Genomic DNA, 26,071 nt, shown 5'->3' on the forward strand with positions numbered 1-26,071 from the left:
ACACGGACAATGAACGGAGGGAGGGAGGGTTGGGGCACGCCAACACGGAGAGGGGCAAGCACATGAAGAGGAAGGAGGCCTACAGCAGCAGACCAATAAGAAGCAAGAACATGAGAGTTATGGTGAAGCCAACCAATGGTAAGCAATTGGTGGTCTCTAATCCCACTGACAGAAAACAAAAGGACTCGAAGAGATCGCACAAGCGCAGTCTAGGCAAGACCTAAAAACATAAGCATCTGCTCAGTTATAAACATATCAGCTTAAGCAAATGAAAGAGCAGAAAAAAAACGTAAGACCGTGCAAAACTCTGTTTGTTCTATTCCAGAATTCCTGTGATACACTGCTTTCATTTTTAAATCTCGCCTATCACGACCTATACCTAGAGCTTTGAGTGGGCTTAGAGCCCAGCCACTGCTTACCATTGGCTTGTTTAATGGTCACTAATTTCTTTGCTTCTTATTCAATGGTGTCCCCACCCTCCATGTTGCGCCCTTCCTCGTGTGCTTCTTTTTCCCTGTACCTCACCCACTTTTAATTTTATGTAATTTCTCTTCCTGTTGCTCCACCCCACCTGCTCCTCCGTGCGGTCCCTGAAACCCTTGAGGACTAATCACACTTTGTTTAAAATTTGGATGGTCCACCAGCTATTTGCTGCCAGACAGCTTCACAGTGCATACAGCACTTTCACGTTAAAAACAAAAATGTATTTACTGATCAATGTGACATCCACAACCTTCGATCATCAAAAAAAAGATAAACAGGAAGAAAGAAAATGGTGCACACGGCATCACACATGCACATACCAGCATCATGACTCGACAGGGGGCAGCAGCATCATTGCACCTTTATTTTTCCACTATACTGCACAGCATCTGTAAAAATATTTTGCTTTTTCCCAATGCTGCACAGCATCAGCAAAAAGCATCTACAAATTCAATAGGTCACCTAGTCGAGACCGGCTGGCTTCGTCAATGCTGTTCTTACATCTCAAAGTTTAATGCGTTTTAGCAAAGTTAATAGGTTTGGCATAACTTGGTCAGGAAGCTCTCATGAGCGTCCTTACTATAAAATCCATATTGTACTAAGTCACTGTGCATACCTTGAAAGATATTTCATACCAGATATATTACTCTAAGGTGTTTCCTTGTTTCTTGTAAGCGTTTCGTATTAAACCAACCTACCAATAACCCTTATCTGATTCAACTGAACCCAGAATTATCAGATCCACTGAAAACTACTCCGAAGACTATCAAGACTTCACAACAAACATAGTACTGAACTAAGCCAATATTTTTTAAAGTAGCAGCTAATGGCCATCTTTCTTTGCTATGACTTTTGAGATGGTGAGCAACTTATGTTAGCAGTGACCTGCATACACATAGTAGTTTTAACACCGTTCAAGTGTTTACCGACATCATGCCTGAAGATCTGAATACGTTCAACATAGTATTCTATCTCATCCTCATTCTGCACCTCTGGTACGGCTTCAATATCTCCACTGTTCTTTAATCTTTTCAACCTACAAAGGCCACCCAATCTTCTCGTTTTCCTCACACTTGTGTCACTAAGGCTTAAATGGGTCAATCAAGTGAAAAGCTCACAATTGTGTGTACCCATCTGTTAGTTTGTGGCTTAAAATCAGCCCACTCCTTACCTCCCCCCATAAACTAGACATAACTTTAAATTTAATTTGCAAATGAAAACATTCTCTAGAACTTACTCTCGTTTCTATGGAAAGATTATTTTAAACTTCCGAGCCGCATCATATCTTGTTTTAACCACAAAAGGCAGTCCATGATAAAGCAGGTAGAACACTAAGCAATCCACACCTTGAATAGACAAAGTAATTGAGAGAGGCACAATCAGCTAGTTCTTTAAATTATCTTAAAATATTCTATATGTCTAACAGCAGTACATCAATTCTCTGATCATGATGCCCACTAACCTGACTAAAAACTAATCTCCACATAAAATGTGAAATGCGTCTCATCCATAAGTACTTGAACTAACATATTCCTGTAAATGTATTGAATTATCCTCACTAACACTACCCACTCTGGGCAAACATATATCCAAAGGACTAATACAATGTACATTACGGTGTCTAACTACAGAATTGCATTCCTCTCAATCTATGACTAAGAAACAAAGCCATCTTTGGAGACTACTTAAAACCTTCGTCGGGTCCATGATGCCCACAGTCATGCAGCACCAAAGTTCAGGGTCTAGAGGCAGTTTAAGCCATAATGTGATGAGCTACATATAATAACCACAACTTTTTTTGTTTGTTCACTAGATGGCGAAAGTTTTTGTGAAATGACTTTCATCAAAATGAAATTAATACTGATGCAAAGTCTCGGGCGAAGGTGCTTTATTATTACATCTAGGATGTTCCTGGCATCCCTTCTACCAACTCTTTTAGTAGATCCTGAAACACATAATAGGCCGGCTGTCTTGTTTCAAGCGTCCTTTCCTTCTGGATATTTTCCAGTAATGTGTATTTTCAAGCGTAAGAGCTTAGCCAGAAGAGGTCTTGGGCACTGATCTGGGCAAAGTGCCACATGTGACATTAATAAACCTTAATTTACTCTTCGTACTCTCAATATTGTAAAGTGGGTCCTCCTGTTCCAACGTTAAGATTCAGGATGTGTTTTTTTTTCTGAATACGAGTAGGTCCTTTGAACCCCTTTTTCCGAGCGGTCTGCTGCCTGTTCGTCACCCAGCTTGGAAATATGCTTCTTAATCTCAGCCGTTTTGCTTAAAGTAGTCTCAAAATCTAGTCTAAAATTTCCAGAAATTCCTGAACATGATAGCACAAAAAGAAGTAATGATATATTGTAAGCCAATGGCCGCCACCCCTACATAGTATGTAATCAACATATAGATGCATAAAATACACCTGAAGAAGGGATGTATGAAGTTCAGCAAGTTAAGAAAGTAAAAGAATAGCAACTTGAATTCATACAACAAAACATAAAACTTATAAGGGAAGCAAGTTGAGTAGTTTGATACATCTTGATCAAAAGCATAGGCATACGAATTAAAAAATAAAACAGCCACCAAATCATCCAACAAAGCAACATAAGGTGAGAGGATCATAACAAAAACAAAATGATCAGGAAAACGGAGCACCATAACCAAAACAGGATGTGGCAGCAACCAAGGATGATACTTTGAGAAAGCTCAGAAAGAAGGCAGCACTTTAATTGCCTTCATGTTTTCAACAAATATATCAAATCACAGTGTTAAAATTATATTTTAGCAATTTGATATTAAATAGTTGTAGGAATGCTTTTGAGATGGGATCCAAGTTTCCTGGCTTAGATTCCACTTCAAACCTTATACAACCTTGACTCTAACTTAGACGATGATGCACAGATGATGGTGTGAAAATGCTGGTGTGAAGATGATTCGGAAGTCCAGTGCTCGTGCATTAAATATATGTTACCCAGCTGTGGTAAAACATCTGTCCTTCACTTTCTCTGCCCTGTTTTGCTTCTCGCATTCTTATTCTTTGGTGACCCGGCTTCTAGGGTTACCTATGATTCGTTCACCCCTTTAAACGCAGATTACAGAATACAGTGCAATCTTTTGACAACTGCATGTATGTGGGCAATGTCAAAGATCTCCCACAGCTAAGAGCTCAGAGAAGAACTTCTAGGTATACCAGAGTGGCCACACTTGCTGTTCACTTTTTAGGTGGATTTGTGTGCTCATGTGAAGGATGCCATGATGAATGCAGCAGACTTGTACAGCTATGAGAGTCACAGAAACATGTAAACACCTGAAGAAAGATGGGCCCCTATCTTATTTCTTTTTTAATGTTGGGGTAGTTGGCAAAAAAGGCCTGTTGGCGACCTCTAACACAATTTTTACTATTCTGCAGCTTAATCACAGTATCCCATGATAGCCACACTGGTTAGTCAGTAAGGGTGTATCATAGTGAGTGAGGTTGAGATACATGCTCCATTCTGGATTTCAATAATTTGGGATTGTGTTAGCTTCTTTGTATAACAGCTAAAATCTCCACTCATTGAGACCGACCCAATGATAAAACCTAAATATGCAAATACTAACACCAAGTCCATAGGGTTAAAATGGCTGTGTTAGGAAGCAAGCCCCGAGGAATGATGCTGTGATGCATACATATTTTAGTGTGCATGAAAACAAACCCTCCATGCAGTGCTCTACTGCCATCAGCTCCTATTAGCCATTCACCAATCCACTGGCTTCAGGTTAGATCCCGAACAGCATCACACACAAACCAGATTAGGCGTTCAGACCAGCCCTTATGGAAGAAAGAATCCAGTCAATGATGTCCTGTCTTGAGATCACATGGCAGGGGTCAAGTCGGGGTGCAGAGGGGACCCCGTTGGGTTTACCCAAGGGCGAAGGAGGCTGAGCAGTGTTACCTTGTGTCCCAGCACTGCAGCTGCTTGCTTTTACAGGCACTGGGCACGTGTACCCTGGCTTTAGGGTGCCCTCCCCCCTGGCACCGCCCAACCCAGCTTCCTACGTGCAACTTCACCTTTATCTGCAAGATAGGGCCAGTGCGGGCTATAATTGAATCTCCTACCTTATGTCAGAACCGAGAACTTCACGCTCTTAACCCTTCGCCTAACATCAGCAGAAAACAAAAATGCATTACCAGAAAGTTTTAAAGTTAAAAAATACCCCAAGTACATTTTGTGTACACTCTAAACGCAGTTTAATAGTGATGATAAACTATGTTGCGTACGTCTGTTTAAAAATAGTGTCCCTTTCTGTCATTTCTGAGCTCAATTAAACACAAGTATGTGGAAAACCTACGTGATATATTGAAAAATAAAACCGACTAAAAAATGTTCTTTTCAAATTTCTTCACGATTATGTGTACTTCTTGTTTTTGTTAAAATAAGCCAGTTAAATTTTAAGTGAGGAATATTACAATGGTATGGCTTTACTTCTTGTGACGTCACTATGAATAACATATGCTTTTTAGTCCCCAAACTTTTGTTCACTGTACTTGTGTCATGTCACAGGGTGAGAATGTCTGATCTTCAGCAGAAAGGAGGTCCTTTGTCCATGTGACAATTCTGCTTGTCTTTGTGAAGTCTAAAATCAGCGGACATGGGATGAGTCCATTAGATACAACTGTACCATAGTGTTCTACCCGGGTCGCCAGCCTGTACTATCCTCAATGCTGGAGCATCACTTCCATGTCGTCCTCCTCACAATCGGGGACACAACTGTATTCAAGGTCCATCAAGACAACAAATCAAGATGATTCTAGAAAAAATCTCAGACTCCTGTTTCTATGATATTCACTCTACTATGAACCAACAATGATATACCCTAGCAGACCTCCCTTCCTGACAAGGAATTGGGAGTGCCCAAGCCGCTCACATGGCACTCCCAAGTTCTCATCATGAGTACATATCTCACTTTTCTTGCCTCTGGCTACAGACAGCTTTTAGCTTTAGCCGTCCGTTGGCAGCACTAATGCAATCCATACTATAAATACAGAGTTGCAGCACACTGCAGACATGTTCTTTGTACCATTAAAAATACATCGTAAGATGAGCGGCTAAAGCAACTTTCTTTTGACAGCTATGCAAGCATGAAAGCGCCATGTGCAAGCTCTGTATATTACAGACAATCCAGGGGTGTTGACTTTGTCAGTGCTTGAATTCTGTGCCAGCAAAGCTTCCCTCGGAGAACAACTGTGCCAATAACTCAACTACTGCAAGGCAGTAGTTAACCCTCTACGTGATCTGGACCAGGAAAAGAGTACCACACTTGCTCATTTACACTCATGTTGAAGGTCCCCAAAATAAAGAACACTGGGGGACAGAAAGAGTTGCTGTCCGGTCTTCTTCTCCAACCTCATATACTTACCTCAATTTGTTGACTTCCTCTTTCTTGCTCCTTATTTACAATGGTGTTTTAGGCACACCTTTCATATGTCTCACCACTGGCTAGTCTTTACCAGCAGAGTGTAAGCCACCAACCCAAACTTTTAGGTCGGATTTTATAATTTCATGTTAGACCTATTTCTCTTGTTTGAGTGGTGATTATTGATGCTACACGCACGTCATTACATCGCTCTTTGTGTCTATTAGTTAATATCTTGTTACGTTTTTAAATACCCCAGAAGAGATCTTTCCTGTATTCACTAAAAAATTCAACAAAACTTTTAGAACCAAAAAAAAAAAGTGTAATATACAAGGCACTTATTTTTTTAAGGACCTAATGACGATTAATATTACGTACATTACCGGCAGCAAGCATACTACTTCCACTCTGAGACATAACTGGATAGATATTTCACAGAATATAAAGCTAAATTAACTGTACTGCTGAATAAAAAAAATCAATGCACAGGAACATTATATGTACCAGAAAACGTGCTTGTGGTTTGGGACTAGAGCTCATTCATGAGGCTGCGGTACTCTTGTTTTTTTTTTCTCGGATGTGGAAAACTCCTGATCCAAGGCAGTCACTTCTAATTCCAGGAAACACTTTGCATTTCAAGAGAATGCTAGAAGTTAAGGGAATCGTTTTCTTTGCTTCGCTTATCGTTGCAAATATACAAATACTATCAAATTTACTGGTAATGTTGTGAATATCATGTCAGTGAAAAAAACATGGCATCGGTTTCAGAAGAACAGGCAAATGCGCAAACCCTGCATAAGCAGATTCCATTATAAAACACTGCCACCACCTTTCCCGCCTGTTCTGTGTCTGAACCTGGCGTCGCCCTCTCCGACACCTTCAATATGCCTCACCGACACTTCTATGCGCCTCACTTAAATAGAACACCAACCTCCATCGCGCGCTCATTGCCAAATTGCATTTGTGCTATTTCCATGAGTCCACATATCTCAATGTGTCTCCCCTTTCCTTTCTATTTCACGTCACTTAAATTCCGGAACAATAAGAAATTACAATGTCAAGACCGGTCAAGTGAATTTTCCACGATTGTTCACCCACCTCCTGGAAAATGAGCAGGAACATCTGCTGCAAACGAGCAGCACGAAACAAATTAAACATTTCTGTTGTCGTTTGCACAGGCCGGGTGCCAACTTACCCTGACGTCGGTGGCATCTCCGTGTCGGATGATGGTGGCCCACGTCATTGGCTCATTGCTGCTCTCGAAGTAATGGAAGACCTTCAGCACGCGCTCCATGGCCCCGGGGGAGCGCTCCAGGCCCGCGCTCAGGCGCGCCTTGGCGCTCGAGCCGGGCGTGTGGTTCAAGTTGGGGTCGAGGTAAGCGGCCGCCATGTTCTTGCTGGGTGCTAGGTGTCGGTCATATTCTGAAAGAGGCGACAACACAGCGTTAGTGTTAACTTGCCAGATGGAGCGTTAAATAGGTATACATTTGGAAAATGAAAACTTTATTTCAAGGAACAATTTACATCTTGCAGCCTTCATTGTTAGACCGTTATGGAAAAGTTAGCATTCTAAAGCTGTACATTTCTGTTTGCCTGTCAGCAGTAACTGCAGAGGTCCATTTTAATGGCGTGCCAGTTCACAGTGGTGGGTTAGGCAGTGTGACTGGTTAGTCTGTGGAGGGCAGTGTGCATGGAATAAAGTTTGCAAAAACTATTAGCCGGGCTTTAATTGGGCCGGGTCCTGCCGACGCTGAGCACCAACAGTTCTAAAAAGCAGGTGCTGAGCCGGGTCCCTCCATTTTTGCCCTGACCCTCAGGGTGAAAAAAAACCTCAACTCTTCAACAGTACCACTGCTCAGAAGCCTTTGATGTTACTTCACAGAGACTCGTCTTAGTTCTTTTACAGTCTCATCATTTCAGAACTGTATCATTTTCAATAATATATACAACAAAGCCATAGTTGCTGCTTATTTATCTTTGGCAACTAACAACCTTTGACAAAGCCAATAATCCTGGATTGTTGTAGGTGTAATGTTACTTGTTGTATCTTATATGTGGACGCAATGACAGAAACAGCAAAATACCAGTCGGGTGTCACATTATGCCAAGCACGATTATTGGCTAACATGATTTTCAGGCACGCACTTAATTACATTGGCCACGCCCCTTTGAGAGCCCTCCTGGATTATAAGAATATGTTAAGTCCGGTGAAGGTTGCCCATCTGAGAGCTGCCCTTTGCCCCAGACCACCACAAATCACAGGTGCAGGTTATCTGCCCAATTACCTAACCCCTGAACACAACCCAATGCTTGAAGTTCAAGAGCACTTCGGATCCCACTCAACTAATCCCCAACAAACCTCTGCAGCATCTGCAGGCATCCCTGTCTCTCATTACTGGCCAGTGACTAGTGGGAGGAGATTAGGCATCGGAGATAAAGGCAAGTAGGACATGCACAGGGAGTAGAACTACAATGAAGAATCCAATTCAAGCAGCACAAGGAGGACCACAATTTAAGAGATTCTATAATAGGTGGAGAAAGCACAGTGCGATATTTTGTGCACCTGAGGGTTGAAGTGAATAATAAAGTCTGTTTCTGTAGGCACAGACTGGGCAGAGTGACGGTCACCCTGGAGGACAATGAGGGGACCCTAGAAAAAGAGTAAGTAGGACAGTGGTCTGATGTACCTAAGGGGCAGATTGCGGGGGGACATTGCTTAGTAGGACAGTGTAGGGAAGCAGACAGGGCTCAGTATTAACGTAAAGGAGAGCAGAGGGACTGCGACAAAGACACCAGGACCACAGGGAAGACACTGAATATGATACAAACAGGAGAGAGTCTGGACTCCCTGGCTCTCAAGGAGAAAACAAATCAACCTCTGCCTACTTCACCTCTTCAAACTGACAACAGACGCTTTGTTTACATTGTTCAGGGCACCAGATATCAATTTTAAAAGACAACTTTGTGATTGTGCACAGCTCCGCCATGTGAAATTATTCCTCTGTATCTCAGATGGTAATATACCTTTAAACGTATCTAACTCCACAAATGATATTTACAACACATTTTTTACACCAAATCTACATTTCACCTGGTAATTTACAACATATTACAATAAAAACGCAATGTAGGAGCTTACTGTAATGGGCTTTTAGGGTTCAGGGTAGTGAGAACGGGTAGTAAGGAATTTATATGGTACTGGGTAAGTTAGTGTTAAGGGGTAGAAGGTGTTTTTTTGTGTTGTTGGAAGAGTTAGCAGATATGGGGTGGAAATTAGTTTTTAGAATTTAGGAGTAGTAGTAATGGGTTTTTAGAGTTCAGAGCAAGGTAGATTTAAGGGCAGGTAAGGTTTTTTTTTGGTCTTGGTAAGGGTAGCCTTAAGGGGTAGATGGACAGCGAGTCCACACAAGACGACGTTAAGCAGGTTTATTTATGCTGATAGATGAACATCTGAACATCCACCAGGCTGGGCTCCTACTGCCCGCCGCTCAGATCCAGTTCGCGTTCCACCGCCAACATTCTAACCATATACCTGGGAAAGAAGAGGCTTTAGGGTTCAGGGAAGAACGGCGTTAAAGGGTTGTGGTCTTTAGGGTCCAGTGAATGGTAGTGTTAAAGGGGTAGTAAGAGTTTAGGGTTCGGACATCAGTAACATTAGAGGGCAGTAAGGGATCTGTAGGATTCAGGAAAAGGTAGTGTTAAGAGGTGGTAAGGGACATTAGGGTTCATGGAAGGGTAGTGCTATTTTTTAACATGCAAATATATACACATATACAGGGCTCGAGTCGGAGTACCACGCGGGTGGACGGCGTCCCCCCACTTAGTTTACCAGGAGCTTGATAACTGGAGCAAATAGAGCCACACATTCACTCTTTGGCCTCTCTGGAGCGAGATCTCACGCCAGGGAGGCCAAAGAGTGAATGTGTGGCTCCATTTGCTAAGGGGTGAGCGAGGGAAGGCAATGAGTCTGATGGTGCAAGCCACCTTCTGTGACGTCACTTCCTGTTGTGACGTAAGCGACCCCCACTTCTTTTTTTTATGACTTGTGCCCTGTACATATATATGGGTATATATTAGGCCAAGACACAATTTAAAATACGCTGTCGTTAATTTGGTAGATTTCGCATTATGCTTGTTATATGAATTCCTGAAATTGCACTATGACGCTACTTCTCATTATCATGCACTACTCGTGGCAAACATTTTCAGTGAATGGTGCTATTCACTATAATAATTTACCACGCACGTATGTGAACAACAGACCGCGAGCAACTGTTAGTTGTGCTTTTACTAAATGCATCTGAAACTCAAAAATTGATGCAAGGGAGTAAAATATAGCACGAAATGACAGGTTTGCATTTCACGTAAATATGTGCGACTTTGCACCATTTTGTCTCAATTACGCAAAAGCAAATTACACCAATTTCACACCCCCTTAGTTTATATGTATGTATAGTTAAATAGATAAGTATACATGTGGATGTGAAATATTGCAATTTAATTTTCGTGTTTGGGTTTGCTTGGTAATGATAAATACCACTGTTTGGATGTGCGTTTTAAGTGTACCCCTTGAACATGCGTGGTAAAGTCATACATGGTGTTGGTGTGCAAGGTGCTGACCTATTCAAACAGATTGTTTCTAGGAGCTTTAAAACACTGTTGCTTAAGGAGTGCCATGAACATACAAGACTACTACATTTAAACTAAAATAATGGGAATAAAGGCAGGATATAATTTCGCTTCAGCACCTTTTATTAATAGAACAATCATTGGCAAAGCCAATAGGTCCCGCCTATACAAGAGCTACTGGCTTTGCCAATATGTTTTAGCCATGTTGTTTACCAGCGTGGCTGCTGTTCGGCATGGCTAAAAGTCAGTGGCATAAAGTAGAGTGTTGGGTAGTAGAGTGGAACGTTATGGAGTGGCGTAGGGTGTTGTGGAAGGAGCAGAGTGTTGTAGACTGGAAGTGACAGAGTGTCATGGACTGGTGTGGAGCTGCGTTGAGTGGCGTGTTGTAGACTAGATTGGCTCAGCAGAGTAGAGTGTCGTGGAGAGGCATAGAGTAGTGTATTAGAGTGGAATGGCAGAGTAGAGTGCTGTGGAGTGGCATACAGTGGCGTGTAGTAGAGTGCTGGAATTGAGCCAGGCGGAGTAGTGTGTCGTAGAATAGAGTGGAGCATAGTGGCATGAAGTGGCGTACAGGGAGTTGTGTAGAGCATCGTAAAGTGGAGTAGTGTCGTAGAGTGGTATTGAGATGAGCAGTGTGTCAGAGTGGAGTAGAGTTTAATGGTGTACAGCATCATAGAGTGCAGAGTCGTAGAGTGGCCAAGAGTGAAGTGGCGTAAAGTACAGTGGTGCAGAGTAGATTGGCATGGAGTGCAGTGGAGTAGACTGCACTGATTTCGAGTAAAGTGGTGTAGAATGCATTGGCACAGAGTGCAGTGACGTAGATTAGAGTGCAGTGGAGTAGCATAGATTACAGTGGTGGAGAGTGAAATGGCACAGGGTGGAGTACTGTGCAGTGCCGTACAGTGCAGTGACAGTAGATTGTTTCACAGTGGAGCAGTGTAGGATAGAGTGCAGAGGTGTAGAGTGACAGAGTGCAGTGGCATAGAGTAAATTGGCACAGAGCACAGTAAACTGGCACCGTTGAGTGGTGCAGAGTAGAGCTAAGTAGCACACACTGCAGTGGAGTAGTGTAGCATAGCATAGAGTTCAGTGGCGGAGAGTGCAGTCTTGCAGAGTGGTGTCACAGAATGCACTGGTGTAGAGTGCAACGGCATAAAGTGCAGGGCAGAGAGTACAGTGTTGCAGAGTAGAATGCTGTAAAGAGCAGTGGAGTATAGTACAGTTGTACAAAGTAGCAGAGTGGTATAGAGTGCGGTGAACCAGAGTGCTATGATGTAACGTGGCGTAGCATGCAGTGGTGTAGAGTAGAGTGTTGCTTATTAGAGAATAATGGCGCAGAGTGCAGTGGTTTGGAGTACAGTAGTTTGGAGTAGAGTGACGAAGAGTGCAGTGGCGTAGAGTAGATTTTTTCAGAATAGAGTGAAGTGGCATAGAATGGAGTGGTGCATAGTAGGTAGACTGCAGTGGCACACAGTACATTGTTTCAGAGTAGAATGAAGTGATGTAGAGTGCAGTGGTGTAGAGTGCAGTGGTGTAGAGTGGAGTGGTGCAGATGAGCGGTGTGTGTAGAGGCATATAATGCATTGGCGTAGAGTAGTGACCGAGTGCAGTGGTGTAGAGTAGAACGGTGTACAGTTAATTGGCATGGAATGCATTGGTATAGAGTGCAAAGTAAAGTGTACAATCAATAATGTATGTAAATGGAATCACCTAGTGTATTGATGTGTTTTGATAGTTTTCAAATATTTGTTTCAACCACGGTTCTTAATTACCCAAAAAAGTGACCTAATTTTTTCTTTCCTTATTCTAATCCATTCTGCAATATGATCACAGTTCATACTGTTGTGAGCTAGAAAAAAAGATTTTCGTTTCCCAGCAGGATTGTCACAAAGAAATATTTCACTTAGAAGTCAGAGAAAGAGAAATAAACATCAAGCTCCGAGCACACACACCCTCACCCCCATTTAACTTCTGTCTTGGTATGCACAGCAAATGTGACAAGATAAGAACAAGATTCAAATGCCTGTTTACAGAAAAGGAGCACACAGAAGGATACCGTAAATAAGGTTAACCCCTTCGGTGCTCATGACGGAGCGGTTCCGTCATGAGCGCCGGTTGGGCTGTGATTATGACGGAAACGTTCCGTCATGGCCCCGCCCGCTCAATAGAACGTTCAGCACAGCGTGAAAATTTGCGCCGCGCTGAAGGTGTTAAGGAATGGGCAACGGGACTAACTGAAGCTTGCCACCCTAAACCAGCAAATAGAAAGCAAGAAAATATGAGTTACAAACCACAAAGCCAATGGTAAGCAATGGGCGAAATGTATTCCCACAGAAGCTTTTGAATATCCCCAAGATGTTGTTAGCAAACTAGTTCCCGGTTCCCAGTCCTGCCCTGATGATATGTATCCCTCATCGGCGTTTTACGACTTAAAATGGTGATGAGGGATACATATCAACAGGGCCGGACTGGGAACCAAACCTGGCCCTGGCAAACTGCTTGGCCGGCACCCAGGATGGGGGAGGGTGGTGCGGCCGAGCTGTTTGCTACACCCGGCTTTGTCAGATTTTGTTACAGGGGGCCGATACTGCCGGCCACAGTAAGAAAAATACCCCCCAGGGGGCCAAAACCGGCCCCACCCTAGCGGCCCACCTAGGAAATGCCCAGTGCCCGATACGGCCAGTCCGGCCCTGTATGTCATGGAGACTGGAACACTAGAGTGGAACAGGGATGCAGCCAAGTTGACGGGGAGCAGAGCAACACTGGAACATACATAGTGGGACAGGGAGAGGTGGATTTACAAACTACTGAGGCGGGGAAAGGTGCTCTCTGGCAGAGGCAAGGGGAGGAACATGGGCCCTTTCACAAGAAACGGGGACAAAGAGACCAAGATGTAGTCACGGCCAGTGAGTGAGGGACACAACCTGAACACAGACCCACACAACAGACATGGGAACCAGGCCCAGATCGGGTGGGCATCTCAACAATTTGATATGAGACACGGCTAATGAGGCTGAAACAGGTCCGGCAGCACGAGACTGCGCAAAAGTCAGGCGTTGTGGTTTTTAAATGCTGGAAGACATTCCAGGAGGACTATACAGTGTGACACAGTGCTTCAAAAGGCTCAAATACAACACCCACATAATTTGTTCCGCTCTTTTTGATGACAGAGCTGCTGAAAAGATTTGTGCAAACTAGAAGTCATTGGTTTAAGTCAAGGACAGGCCTATGCTCGGTTTCCAGTTTCACAAAGCGAGAACCTTGGGCCAGAGTCTGCACAACACCAGTTATCGTTCACAGCTGCGAGAGGCCCTGGCAGCCGGCGCTGCATGAACACTATATCAAGAGTATTATTAAGGAACCAGCCTGGCATATTCCCAGAGCGGACCTTCTGCCACTTCAAATGCTCATCTCCTTGTGATGTATATGCCCCTGGCGACTTACCTGGAGGTCTAACTTGCTACATCAAACTGCTTGTCTCAGCCAATAGCATGCCTCAAAGGCAAAGCCCCTCTGTTAACCAGCCCTCAGCTCGAGAAAAAAAAAAATCTCTCGCTTTGCACTGTGCTTAGAAGCCCTGTAGGTAATATATGCTAACAAAAAAAAAAGGGTGGGTATTGGGTGAAGGGTCTCCTGATTAGACTAAGGCAAACATCACAAACAACCCACCACATTTCACCACAAACTATTTCTAGGATTTAATAACAAACACGAGGTGGTCACAACACGCCTGCAATCATGTGGTGTACCTGCATGAGAACAATCTGCAGGTACTCGCAGCATACCTCGTCTTCTGGGTACGACCCTAAAAACAATCCCCGGGTACTCACTCTATACCGAGGTACTTGAACTGTACCTTGCCTCCAAGCCTTCTGGATACTACCCTAAAAACAATACCAAGGCTACTAACCTAAAATCAATCTCCAGCTGCCTAGAAACATACCTCGCCTCCAAACCTCTGGGCACTACCATAAGAACAATCTCCAGGTACTCACACCGTACCTCTTCTCCAAGGCTTCAAGATACTATCCTAAAAACAATATCCAGGTTCTCACTCTATACCTAGGTACATGCAGCATACATCGCCTCCAAGCCTTCTGGGAACCAGCCTAAAAAATATTTCCAAGTACTGGCAGGCATTTAAATTGAGGCTACTGGCAGACTGTCCTCGAGGACTAATTGCAGTGGGCATTCTCCGAAATGAATATTTATGAAACATATTGGCATACCATGCATCTTAATGGGAGGTCTTTTGCATAATCATTTGTTAGACTGAACGCCTCGCTCACCCTGACCTCAAGAAACATCGGCGCATTCCATCACTTCAAATGAATGATCAGTTTGTCAAATTCACCCCTATACGGTTTGTTTCTTTTTTAAATAAAATTAATCTGCAGGTCTATTGTGCTTTGTGTTGAAAATAAATCTAGCTGCAGGTGAGGTGAGGCAAGCGGGGACATTATATGCAGGTTAATTGCTCTGCACGCTTCTGCCTCATTAATTTGACGGTGATTCGCCCGGACCTCATTGTCACGCTCAAGCAGCGGATGGGGGTGGAGGACTCACAAAGCCTTTCACTGTTCCTTTCCAGCAGGGGCTGCACCACGCCAGTCAACAGTCGTATGTTCTAGAAGAGGTTACAGAGACCCAGGCAAACAGGAAACAACACTACAAAACCAAACAATCGAGGATGTTACTTATCACATACATAGAAATCCAAAAAGTATGCATGAATTAGTTAGAGTGGAGAGTTTTTTTAGCATCTGGTGTACTGTACGGGCGCCTCTGTGCATGCAGTAGTTGCAAAGGGCTGCTAAAAGGTGTGTGAGAGAATATATATATACACACACAAAGACTATATTATAGATTTATAATGATACATTAAATTATATATAATTATATATACACAGACATATATGCATATATAATTATATATGTACACAAACACACACACACACACACACACACACACACATATATATATATATATATATATATATATATATATATATACACGGCTTTAGCTCTACTCTAAGGTATAAAGTGCTATATAAGGAAAAGATAGACATTAAAATTGAAAAGATAGGAAAATGTGTAAGTTATGTTTTGAAGCACAATCAACAGCCATACAAACCACAGCTCACACACCAAATGCAATGCTCATGGCCTCACCCTTAATGAAGCAGATGGTACTACAAATGTTGGAAATCATCTTATAGATGAAATTACATATCAAACTACCCGTACCATTTTAACGAAGAGGACTATGAATGTACTAACAATTAGTTTGAGTAAGTTTTGTTGTTTAATTACATTTCGCTTTTAGGAGTGGTCATTTATTGGTATAAATAGCCTGAGTTTCTAAGTTATGGTTCACATGGCTGTTGTCCACGTTATGAATGATCTGTTGATAGGGTGTGAGTGTTTGATTGGTTCAGATGCTCCGTCCATCACCACCCCCTTTTGTACCGCTTTATTCCCCATAATTTGGCAGGGTATGCTCAGACGTGAGTTCCTTGCTCACTTTGACACTGGATTCAAGCAAGCCTGGCTGAAGACGGCTGTAATGCCAGAAACCGGTCCTAGGAAGCTTTAATCAGGTCCAGGGAAGGCATGGCTTGGTAGTTCGGGGAGGACTGTTTGCATGAGGCACAGGGTCAGACTGATTTGCAATGGGCCATGTCTGAACTGGGGTGGCAGAGGGGGCTAAAGAACGGTGATGGATTAAACCCAGATCTGTTGATTGGGTGTGAGTGTTTGATTGGTTCAGATGCTCTGATCATCACCACCCCCTTTTGTACCACTAGTTCTAGTGGGCACCTTGCACCAGTCTAATCGACCCTTATGGATGGTGGTTGTAAAGTCAACCTTATAGAAAGCTATCCTAGTGGTAGCATGGACCAGCAGTCATCAGGCTAAGACGTCAGAGAACGTATTAAGCAAGTTGTTTTACCAATTATAATCCCTTGAGTACCAAATGAAAGGACACAACACAAGGTATATATCAAATGTATATGTATTTACTTTAAACACAACCCCTCTGCACTCTTTATAAGGTCAGAGGTAAAAGTACAATACAAGTTACTCAATTAATATACAATAGGTTGCACAGTATACGTTATGCCCTAGGGGCCTCACAAAGCATATACTAAAATAGTGGTATAGGAACTACGAGAGAAGAAAGCAGGCCAGGGGCCTGTGGAATTGCTGGGGCTACTCTAAACAACCAAAGGTTAGGAAGTAGGAGGCCCACGGGAGACGCGTGCAGTGTCTAAACACAGCTGCGGGTTACCATTGACTTTCTACGGGAAACAAAGAAGTTACAAATTTACAATTTAAGGCCACTTCCAGATGGACTACGATGGAACCCTTTTAAACTAGGACACTTCGAAAGTCAAGACCCACGGGAGCACCGGGGTACTCGTGTTACCTCATCCAGGGAAGCCGGGTGCATAAGTGTCTTTTCGTGCCGGGTTTCGTCGTTGTTTTCAATGGAGAGCTGCAAAGAAGTGCTGCAGCAGACCAGAGCAAAAGTGTCTGGGTGGATCCAAGGGTGGATCGAAGATCTGTAGAACCTGAAATCAGAAGGGACAGAGTCTGGGTCACTTGCCAGTGACCAGGGCGGCGATAGAAAGATGTCCCCAGATATCTAGTGATTTCAGGTGAAGATGTGAAGTTTGTCTCTTCAGCTATGAGGACCAAGAGGCGGCGTCAATGACAAGGAGCTGGATTCGAGCTGTACCACGAAGGATCTAGTTGACTGCGGTGTCGGTATCGGACTGGACCCAACAAGCCTTGGCAAACTCCTTGACCACAAGGGAGATGTCTTCCAGTCGAAATGGAATGTCGAAAGTTCAGGATATATGTTTCAAAGTTTTGTCCAGGATAATCTAAAGTCCTAGTGACTGGGTTCCTATACTTATACTAAGTTAAGGGGCTGGACTACCCTTAAGGTCCCTCCTATGGGTGGAACTGGGAAGGGGGTGGTTACACCCCTTTCCCTATGTCCAGTTTCGTGCCAGAGCTGTGGACTGGATGACCTGAAAGTGATGGGTCCAGATAGCTCTATTTTGAGCCCCCTACTTTTTAATCTGTATCTCCGTCCTTTGGCAGAGGTAGCGGACAAATCAGGGCTTACCCTCATGACCTATGCTGATGATTCGCAGATTATTTTCTCAATGTCTCAATCTAACCCTTCTGCTCCTTCGTCTCTTAAGCAAGGTCTCCACGATATTTTCAGCTGGATGTCTAACAACCAGCTGAAACTAAATGGAGAGAAAACCGAGGTCCTCCTCTTGGGGAAAAACCAAGACTTAAGGAACTCCACACATTGGCCTTCCAGTTTGGGAAAACTCCCCAAACCAGCCACCCATGTACGTAATTTGGGGGTATTTGTGGATAATGCGGTCTCCATGAGACAACAGGCCAACAAGGTTGCTGGCCTTTGTTTCACCATCATAAAGTGGTTAAGAAAAATCCTGTGGATGTTGCCTCCCGCGACCCAAAAGACCGTAGTCAATGCCCTTATAACTTCTCGGCTTGACTACGGCAACATCCTGTACCTTGGTTCAAATCAAGCTGTAATCAGGCGATTGCAAATGGTACAAAATTCAGCCGCCAGACTACTTTGCAAGATCCCCAAAACCTCCACGTATCAAAACACCTGAGGGACCTACATTGGCTCAGGGTTGAGAATCGGATCAGGTTCAAAGCCCTGAGCTACATGTTCAGGATTAAAGTCGGCACAGCGCCTAAATATCTTCAAGCATTGGCCCGCCCTTATTTTCCCAAACGAAATCTGCGTTCACTTTCAGCAGCAAATTTTTGTGTACCTAGGTTCAAACTAGCACAAATGGGTGGGAGGTCCTTCTCTCATTTAGGACCCACCCTTTGGAATGCACTCCCTTCACACCTCCGCAAGGAGGAGAACTATGCCATGTTTAGGAGAGGCATCAAGACCTGGTTGTTTGAGAAATAAATCCTGCTTGCTCCGTTTTCCACTACACCTATCTTTTACTGTGTCTTGGCGCCGGGAAAAACCTTGTTGGGTAGCTACGCGCCTTATAAGTGTATAAAATAAAATAAATAAAGGGAAACATTCAGAAATTCTGCTAGAGAAACACTGGAGTCTTTAATCCCGTACCACCACTCTATCAACCACAGACAGACAAAGGCCAACGTAATCACTCCCACAGCACTGCTCGTACTAGCCGATGGTGATAGATTGAAGCTTATGCTACCTGAAGTAACCTGTACAGAGAAGAAATAAGCATTACCTGTATGTTTTACTCAGGGTCTTGCATTGTACGGTTACGTGTACATATTGTAAGTACCACCCTTATGTTTTATTCACATTCGATTTACTCTGCTACCCTCAGGCCATGTAGGCGCTCAATAAAACTCTCTAATAAATATGTAATGGTGTATGTTGAGATGTATATGATGTGAAGTGGTTTAAATGATTTAAGTGATGTGATTTGATGTGAAGCAAGTTTTGCAAGCGAGCGAGATGTGACTTTTGCATTATGATGTCAGTAATAGGGTGTGAGCCAAGTTTAAAGCGAGGCAAGGGATGCGATGAGGGTTATATAGAGTAAGGCACATGTCTTACTTTATGTGATGAACGATACCTGTGATTTTTCTGATTGCGAGTGAGTGGTAGCAGGTTAATAGAATTTTTTCAGTTAAATTTCATCCTGTTTTGAAAAGTGTTTCTTGGAGAGGCAGCCGGCCTCACAAACCCCGCAGCAAAGAGGAGGGGGTAGTCCGAGGGACTTTCTAGGCCCGCATTGTGCCGCCCGATCCAGATTAAAGTACTCCTCTGTTGGATTTAGCTTAGCCGCCCGATCCTTCTTCCTCCATTGGGGTGAGTTGCATCACTCGTCTTCCCTCCTTTATATTGGGATGTTCTGCCCCTCACTCCTTGAGGGTAAGGTGAATTGTCTTTATATCCCAGGTGACTTGTGTTGTTCCTTTCAGTCTTGTGTTGCCCCCTCTCGTACTTCCTTGTGGTGGTATGTGTCCCACTATGTCCCTCAGAGTGAGCAGTGTCCCTGTTCTTCCATTTGGATGAGCAGTATATTCTGACTCCTTTGGGCTGAGCGGTGCCCCTTTTTTCTTCGAGGTGAAGTTACATCGCATGTAACAGCTTCATTTTTTATGCACTAAGTAAAACTTTACATTTGAGGGAGACGTTAGCCAAATCCCCAAGATCGTTGTTTTTCAGGTAGCAGTGCTATAATATAGATTGTCTGCCCCCCTTGTTGCGATTGCTTTCCTGCCCCCTCGTTGTCCTTGCTTTTCTGCCCCCTGCCACTCGCTGTGCTTGCTTTTCTGCCCCCTGCCACTCGTTGTGCTTGCTTTTCTGCCCCTTCTTCCCTCGTTGTGATCGTTTTTTTCTGGCCTCTGTTCCCTGTGTGGGGCTCTCTGTGTGTGTGGGACTCTGTGTGTGTGGGGGGTCTGTGTGTGTGTGTGGGGGACGGCTCCGTGTGTGGGGGGAGGGCTCTGTGTGTGTGGCTGTGTGTGTGTGTGGGGCTCTGTGTGTGTTTGGGTCTCTTTGTTTGTGTGTGGGGGGCTGTGTGTGTGTGGGGCTGTGTGTGTGAGGCTCTGTGAGTGTGTGTGGGGGGGCTCTCTGTGAGTGTGGGTGGGCTGTGTGTGTGTGTGTGTGTGTGTGTGTGTGTGTGTGTATGTGTGTGTGTGTGGCTCGCTGTGTGTGTGTATGTGGGGCTCTGTGTGTGTGTGTGTGTGTGGAGCACTGTGTGTGTGGCTCTGTGTGTGTGGCTCTGTGTGTGTGGCTCTGTGTGTGTGGCTCTGTGTGCGCTAATACTCTCTACTACTCTCTAATGCTCACCTATTGCCATTGTAAATGACAATACCATTTATTTATGTTTTAAAAAAAACAAAAAATTAAAAAAATGCCATTTGCAATGCCAATAGCTCTAACTTTAACAAAGCCGAGACTATTGCATTGTAAATGCTTGTTCTGAGTTTCTATCTACCAGACGCTTTGCCCCATCCACCCCTTGTAGCAAGAATAAAGAGCATACTTTCAACTTATTTACATCCTCTTCCTGCTGTGGGGATTAAAAAAGGAACTCAGGGCTAAAACAGAAAATAAATGAATAGACGAACAACAACTGCCTCAGACTATAGCCGATCTATTCCCTTTAATAGAATTGTACTTGAGTGTCCATTTAAACTGCAGTTCCCGTCATAAAGACAACCCGTCTAGCCTGTAATAGTTTCTAAAAAATGCGACAGGCATCAAAACGTAATGCGGGCCAGGCATTGTGCTGGTTAGAAAATTAATGTAATGTGCGCTATATAAGAGCATAAGCGAAGCAAAGCAATTGTATGTCACCATTTCCCTTCTTTGGTTGACCTGCTGCCCAAACCCCTGCAGGCGCACATGGCTGAGTATGTGTTGTTACAATATAAATGGTGTTATTTTAAAACAAGTCACAATTACTGACTTTGTCAAAGGGTCAGAACACTAAAAAATAACAAGCATTTACAATGCAACGGTTTCTCCTTCGGAAAAGTTTGAGCTATTGGCATTGTAAATGGCAAACTTTTTATTTATGTGTTGGTTTTGAAAACAGATAAATAAATGGCATTCTCATTTACAATGCCAATAGCTTACTCTGTCGCAAATGCAAGACGTATTGCATTTGCACACACCCTCCCACACAAGAGCACCCCACACACACACACAAGAGCCCCCCACACACACCACACAAGAGCCCCCCACACACACACACAAGAGCCCCCCACACACACACACAAGAGCCCCCCGAAACCGTTGCATTGTAAATGCTTGTTACCTGTGTTCTCAAGCACGATGGTACCGGAAGGAAGCATAAAACAAATACCAGAGGACTGGCATATATCTGGGCTAATTGTCCCCAGGTACTACATAGAGACAAGTATAGATGTGCAAGTAGAGACAGCATTATTCGATAGTGGAGTTTGGTAGTGGCACTCTTGAAAGCAAGCCAACCAGCTACATATCAAGTGTTTAGTTCCACACGTACTAATTGCCATGAACTATGGGGTTAAGGAAAAGGTTTACAGTGACATTGATCCAAGGATGAGAAACTACCTCGAGGGTGTAGGGAATAAATCTAAGGTAGACAGCAAGTCTAGACTAAGGAGGCACTGTATCAATTCAATCACGATGCGGTGTAAATCCACGCTGCCCCCTGCAGTGCTCAACTGGCACGGTGAAGGGCTGAAAGTATGGTAATAAGGAGGGTAGACATTAGGGCTTACGGAAGAACTCAATTTCATTGGAGGGTGACACAATGCTAGAACTTTTTACATCCTCTGAACCTTCATCACATTGAGACGCTGTAGTATAAACACTCACCTATCAGTCCAAAACTAACAAATCAGATACACGCACAGCTGCAAGCCATGCATTTGGGAATATATATATATATATATATATATATATATATATATATATATATATATATATATATATATATATATATATATATGTGTGAAGTGAACAGAAACAAAACCATTCGATTTATTGGCCTAGGAGAGGACAGGGGTGAGGAGGGGGTGGGAATGTTTAGAATGCTAGTTCCTGGGAGGTGTTGGGGGGGGGCATGTTATTCTGGCATACAATTTATAAATATACCTTCGCTACAAATACTGTTACTGCAATTTAAAATCCTGCTACCACTGCTCCTACTGTGAATACACCTTCTGTAGACTGTATAAGTTGTAACGATCAACCTGTGATTACAGTATGGTACAACTATATGAACCCTACAATTTATGATTCGCTGTCGCGCCGGATTGTTAAGCATGAAAATTATTAAAGTATGTTTTTAAAAAAGGAGGCACTGTATCCAGTTTTTCCCTGGTTTAATCTGATCTAGCTGCGTTTATTACTTAGACATCACATCAACAACAAATATTTACTCCATCATAGCAGACGCCCAAAGCATCTTCTGATTTTAGTACTAGAAAACTCAGTAAAGGAGCACGTCTCTGAAATGTGTTCGTAGAACTCGACCACGACCAAAGAAGCCCTGAAATATGAAATAATGAATCGCGGAAAGCAAGATGGTGTAGGTTTCATGGCTGAATCCCCAAAATAAGGCTGTGACTTTTAGTGTTTGAAAGTGAACTTTACAGTTCTGGGTAGGCAACTCTGAGAATTACGAACAGGTACATAAACACATGAATACCAATAGTGTAACTAAACGTACACACCAATACCCATTTGGCTGCCAGAATGCACCCCGGAATAGTAGATAAAACCTTTTGAGAAGAGGGCAGAAAAGCCTTATACTTTTGCTTTCTTGAGCCCGAGGAGCACGTGTATTGATGAGATGTACAGGACAGAGCCATCAAGAGTCCAGAGTTCCATTAAAAAAAAATAGGCACAACATAGCCGAACAGATCTTGTCAAACTGCCCCTCAGTATTAACCAACAAGAGACAGTAGTACCCTTGCTTTCTCAAATCAGGTGAGCATGTACAGGGGACCTTTCAAAAAGCCATGGTTTAACACCCTACTTACACGGAGGAGTACTGGGAACCCAAGGCATGCATAGACAAAGCTGCAAAAAAAACAGTCCACCACCCAAATCCCCCCCACCCCCATGTCCCTCCCGTCCACCCCCTCACCCCCCCCTCTCCCCTCTTCCCGCTTGAGAAACAACCTAGAAAGCTTCCAGCGTGGTTAGAGCCCATCGCTAAACTTAATTAAAGGCCGGACGATAGGATCTCGTTTGCACTACACCATCCCTTCCGTCAACATGCTAATATAATTTTCGCGTCACAAAGCAGCAAGTTAAACACAGTGGGGCTGCTGTCAAGGTCTATTACTTTCTAATGTATTTACTGCCCAGTACTCACAGTAGGGGAGATCTCTGGGTGGTTAGGCACAGAAGGGGCCGACCAGCATGAAGGGCAAAGGAGAAATAGCCAATGTTTTACCCAACAGAGGAATCTATAGGCGACATGAGAACCGCGCATCCAATCCAAAACAGTGAATTCGGAAGCGTCCCTTGTACACGGAAATAACTGTCACCCCCTTGATGCAGAATAGACAGCAGACTTCTTTTATTTACACGCCAACTTACCAAGAAGTATTTTTCTGATAAAGAGATACTTTAACATGAGTCCTGTTCCATTAGGGACATAAAAATGTCCCCCAAATAAGCTGAACCTGCAAGAACACACAGATTGTGGAAGGGAGAAGTGTTCTCCATACGAGACGCATTATTGGTACAAAGCATGACCTTGCCCAACAGAAAGAATCAAGACCTTGACAGAGTAGACCAGCTACACGATTAACAGTTTTACAACTTCTCTTAACACAGAAGTGCCACAGTTTTACGCAAAAAAGAAAGAAGCAGGAAGTATATACACGCTGCAAGGGTGTCATTGGTGCACAGACTGCGGGGCCATTCATGCCTAATAAAAAACAAGCACCACGAGCACAGGGAGGGAGGGGGGCGGGAACGGGCACAGGACGGGGGGGGGGGGACGGCGCACGGACTGCGGGGCCATTCATGCCTAAATAAAACCAGTAGATATACATGCACAACTCTGCTCTCACCGCGCTCTCCGGTCCGCCCCCCCCCCCCCGCCGCCGGGGGGCTCCTTGCGACGGCGGCAATCTGTTGACTTCTCCGGCAACGTCCTCCGCTTCTTCCGGGGCTCCCTCCAGGCAGGCCACGGGAGTCCCGCGTGGGCCGCCATACTTCTTGTGGGCCACCGTCTTCCTTCTTCCCCCGGGCGGCGGGGGGGGGCACTTCCGGCCGGCCGCGCTAGGATTGGCCGGCCGGCTGAAGAACCCCCCGGGCGGGGATCGAGCAGGGAGGGAGGGAGGGAGGGAGTACACAGTAAGTGTTACTTGCATCATTCCGCGAATCGGACACACACTCGCCTACACACCTGTGATTAAAGCGGCTGGACAGCGAGAGTGAGGTATAGCGCCTGCACCTCGACTTTGGCCTGGGCGCCTTTCGCGGGACTGGAAATTGAAACCTGTGTCGTCAAGGGACTCACTTGAGTGCAAAAACCCGGAAAGCCGGGTCGGAGCTGTACACGCCGTGCCGACATCACCCCACCCGTACCTGCACGCATGAGAACCGATGTAAACAAAAAACAATAATTTAAAAAACGCATTCCGACCCAACTCGAGAGGACCGAGGGCTCCCACTACATGGCATATATTAAAAACACACACGCTCCACCTCTCCTCTCTTGCTGTGTGCTCGACCCAGCGCGGCTCCCGGGGCAGATCCTGATGACGCGGCGAGGCTCCAACCAACGGCGGCGCAGCTCACGGGGACAGGCCCACTGCAGCGGCCAATCAGAGCGCGCCTCTGCCGACGAGCCTCCGAAAAGCCACCAATGCGGTCGCAGCCCCTTCGTGCCTCGGCCAAGGTGCCGAGCAGCTGCCGGTTGACCCCCGGGCGGGACGGGATACCACAATTTGTGAGGACAGGGGGGGGTGCGGGGGGGGAGAGGACGAGGGGGGCGGGAAAGGACACGGACGTCGGGAGGGAGGCGGGAAACGTGGGGACGGCGGGAGGAGGGACACAAGGCAGGACAGCAGCAAGCACGGCCCGGCCGGAGGAGACTCGGGGGCGTTCCCGGCGTCGCGTGACGTCGGCAAAAGCCAAAGAATCTCGGGAACGCCCCCGTGTCTGGTCCGGCATTGACGGACGCCTCTCTGTTCCAATGGCTAGCCTCCATTTATGGAGCTAGCCAATGAAGCAGAGGGGCGTGTTCAAGTCACCCATACTAGAAACTACAGATTTCTCTGGAGGAGGAGCCTAACGGCTCCGCCCCCCAGCGAAACCTAAAAAGTGGGCCTATTGCTTTTATGAAGGTGTCAGCATTTCAATATATATATAAAGCAGACAAATTGTCTGTCAACAAATCACCTATAATTATAATAAAATGTAGATTTCATGAATTTCGACGAGGCAATGTTTAATGAAAATGATTATCAGAAAAACTTTTTAATAAAGCTTTATTAGAAAAAATACATTAACATGTCTGAGACTTTCTTTTAAAAAATTTCAGCCCACAAAATGCAGCCATAAAAACAACCACAAGAGGGCATGCACTCCAGCTGAAGAGCATAGATCTCAAGCTGAGCATACTCTCAGTACTTAAAAATATGGATAGATGACCCCAGAGACTTACTGGCTTTCTTTTCTTACTGTTGCTGGGGGACTGCTGCATTCCCTGACGCCCCCTCAATATTACAAAAAAGTCTTAGAGGCGCCCCTGCCCCTTCTACAGGCACCATCAGGATCTTAAAAAAAAGTAAATAATAAGCAGCAGGGAATTATGGGGCGCACCATGCTGGGGCTGTGAATAGTAAATGAGAGGCGTCTGCCTCATTTATTATTCCTTTGGTGATTTTTTTTGTTTTAGTTTTTCAGTGGACATCCAGGGCACCCACATCTTCACTTTGCGGGGGAGCCCTAGGGCCTAACAGTCTTCCTTCAAGCACCCAATGGGCTGCGTAAGAGCTGGCAACATGTTTTTATTTTATTATAAACCGAGATGCAAGGTGGCCACCACAA

At 44.5% G+C, this 26,071-nt stretch overlaps 1 protein-coding gene across 7 annotated transcripts in view; it reads right to left on the reverse strand.

Moving 5' to 3' along the window:
• PTK2 (protein tyrosine kinase 2) overlaps window positions 1-26,071 on the reverse strand; it is an 878,302-nt gene that overhangs the window by 589,041 nt on the left and 263,190 nt on the right. For all 7 annotated transcript variants that reach the window (XM_086966271.1, XM_086966270.1, XM_086966268.1 and 4 more), the window contains one exon: window positions 7,070-7,296. In XM_086966271.1, the coding sequence (XP_086822397.1) occupies window positions 7,070-7,264 (195 nt within the window). In that variant the 5' untranslated portion in view covers window positions 7,265-7,296. The remainder of the gene's footprint in view (window positions 1-7,069; window positions 7,297-26,071) is intronic.

Source organism: Lissotriton vulgaris, chromosome 4_1, assembly GCF_964263255.1.
Source record: "Lissotriton vulgaris chromosome 4_1, aLisVul1.2, whole genome shotgun sequence".
Lineage (NCBI taxonomy): Eukaryota > Metazoa > Chordata > Amphibia > Caudata > Salamandridae > Lissotriton > Lissotriton vulgaris.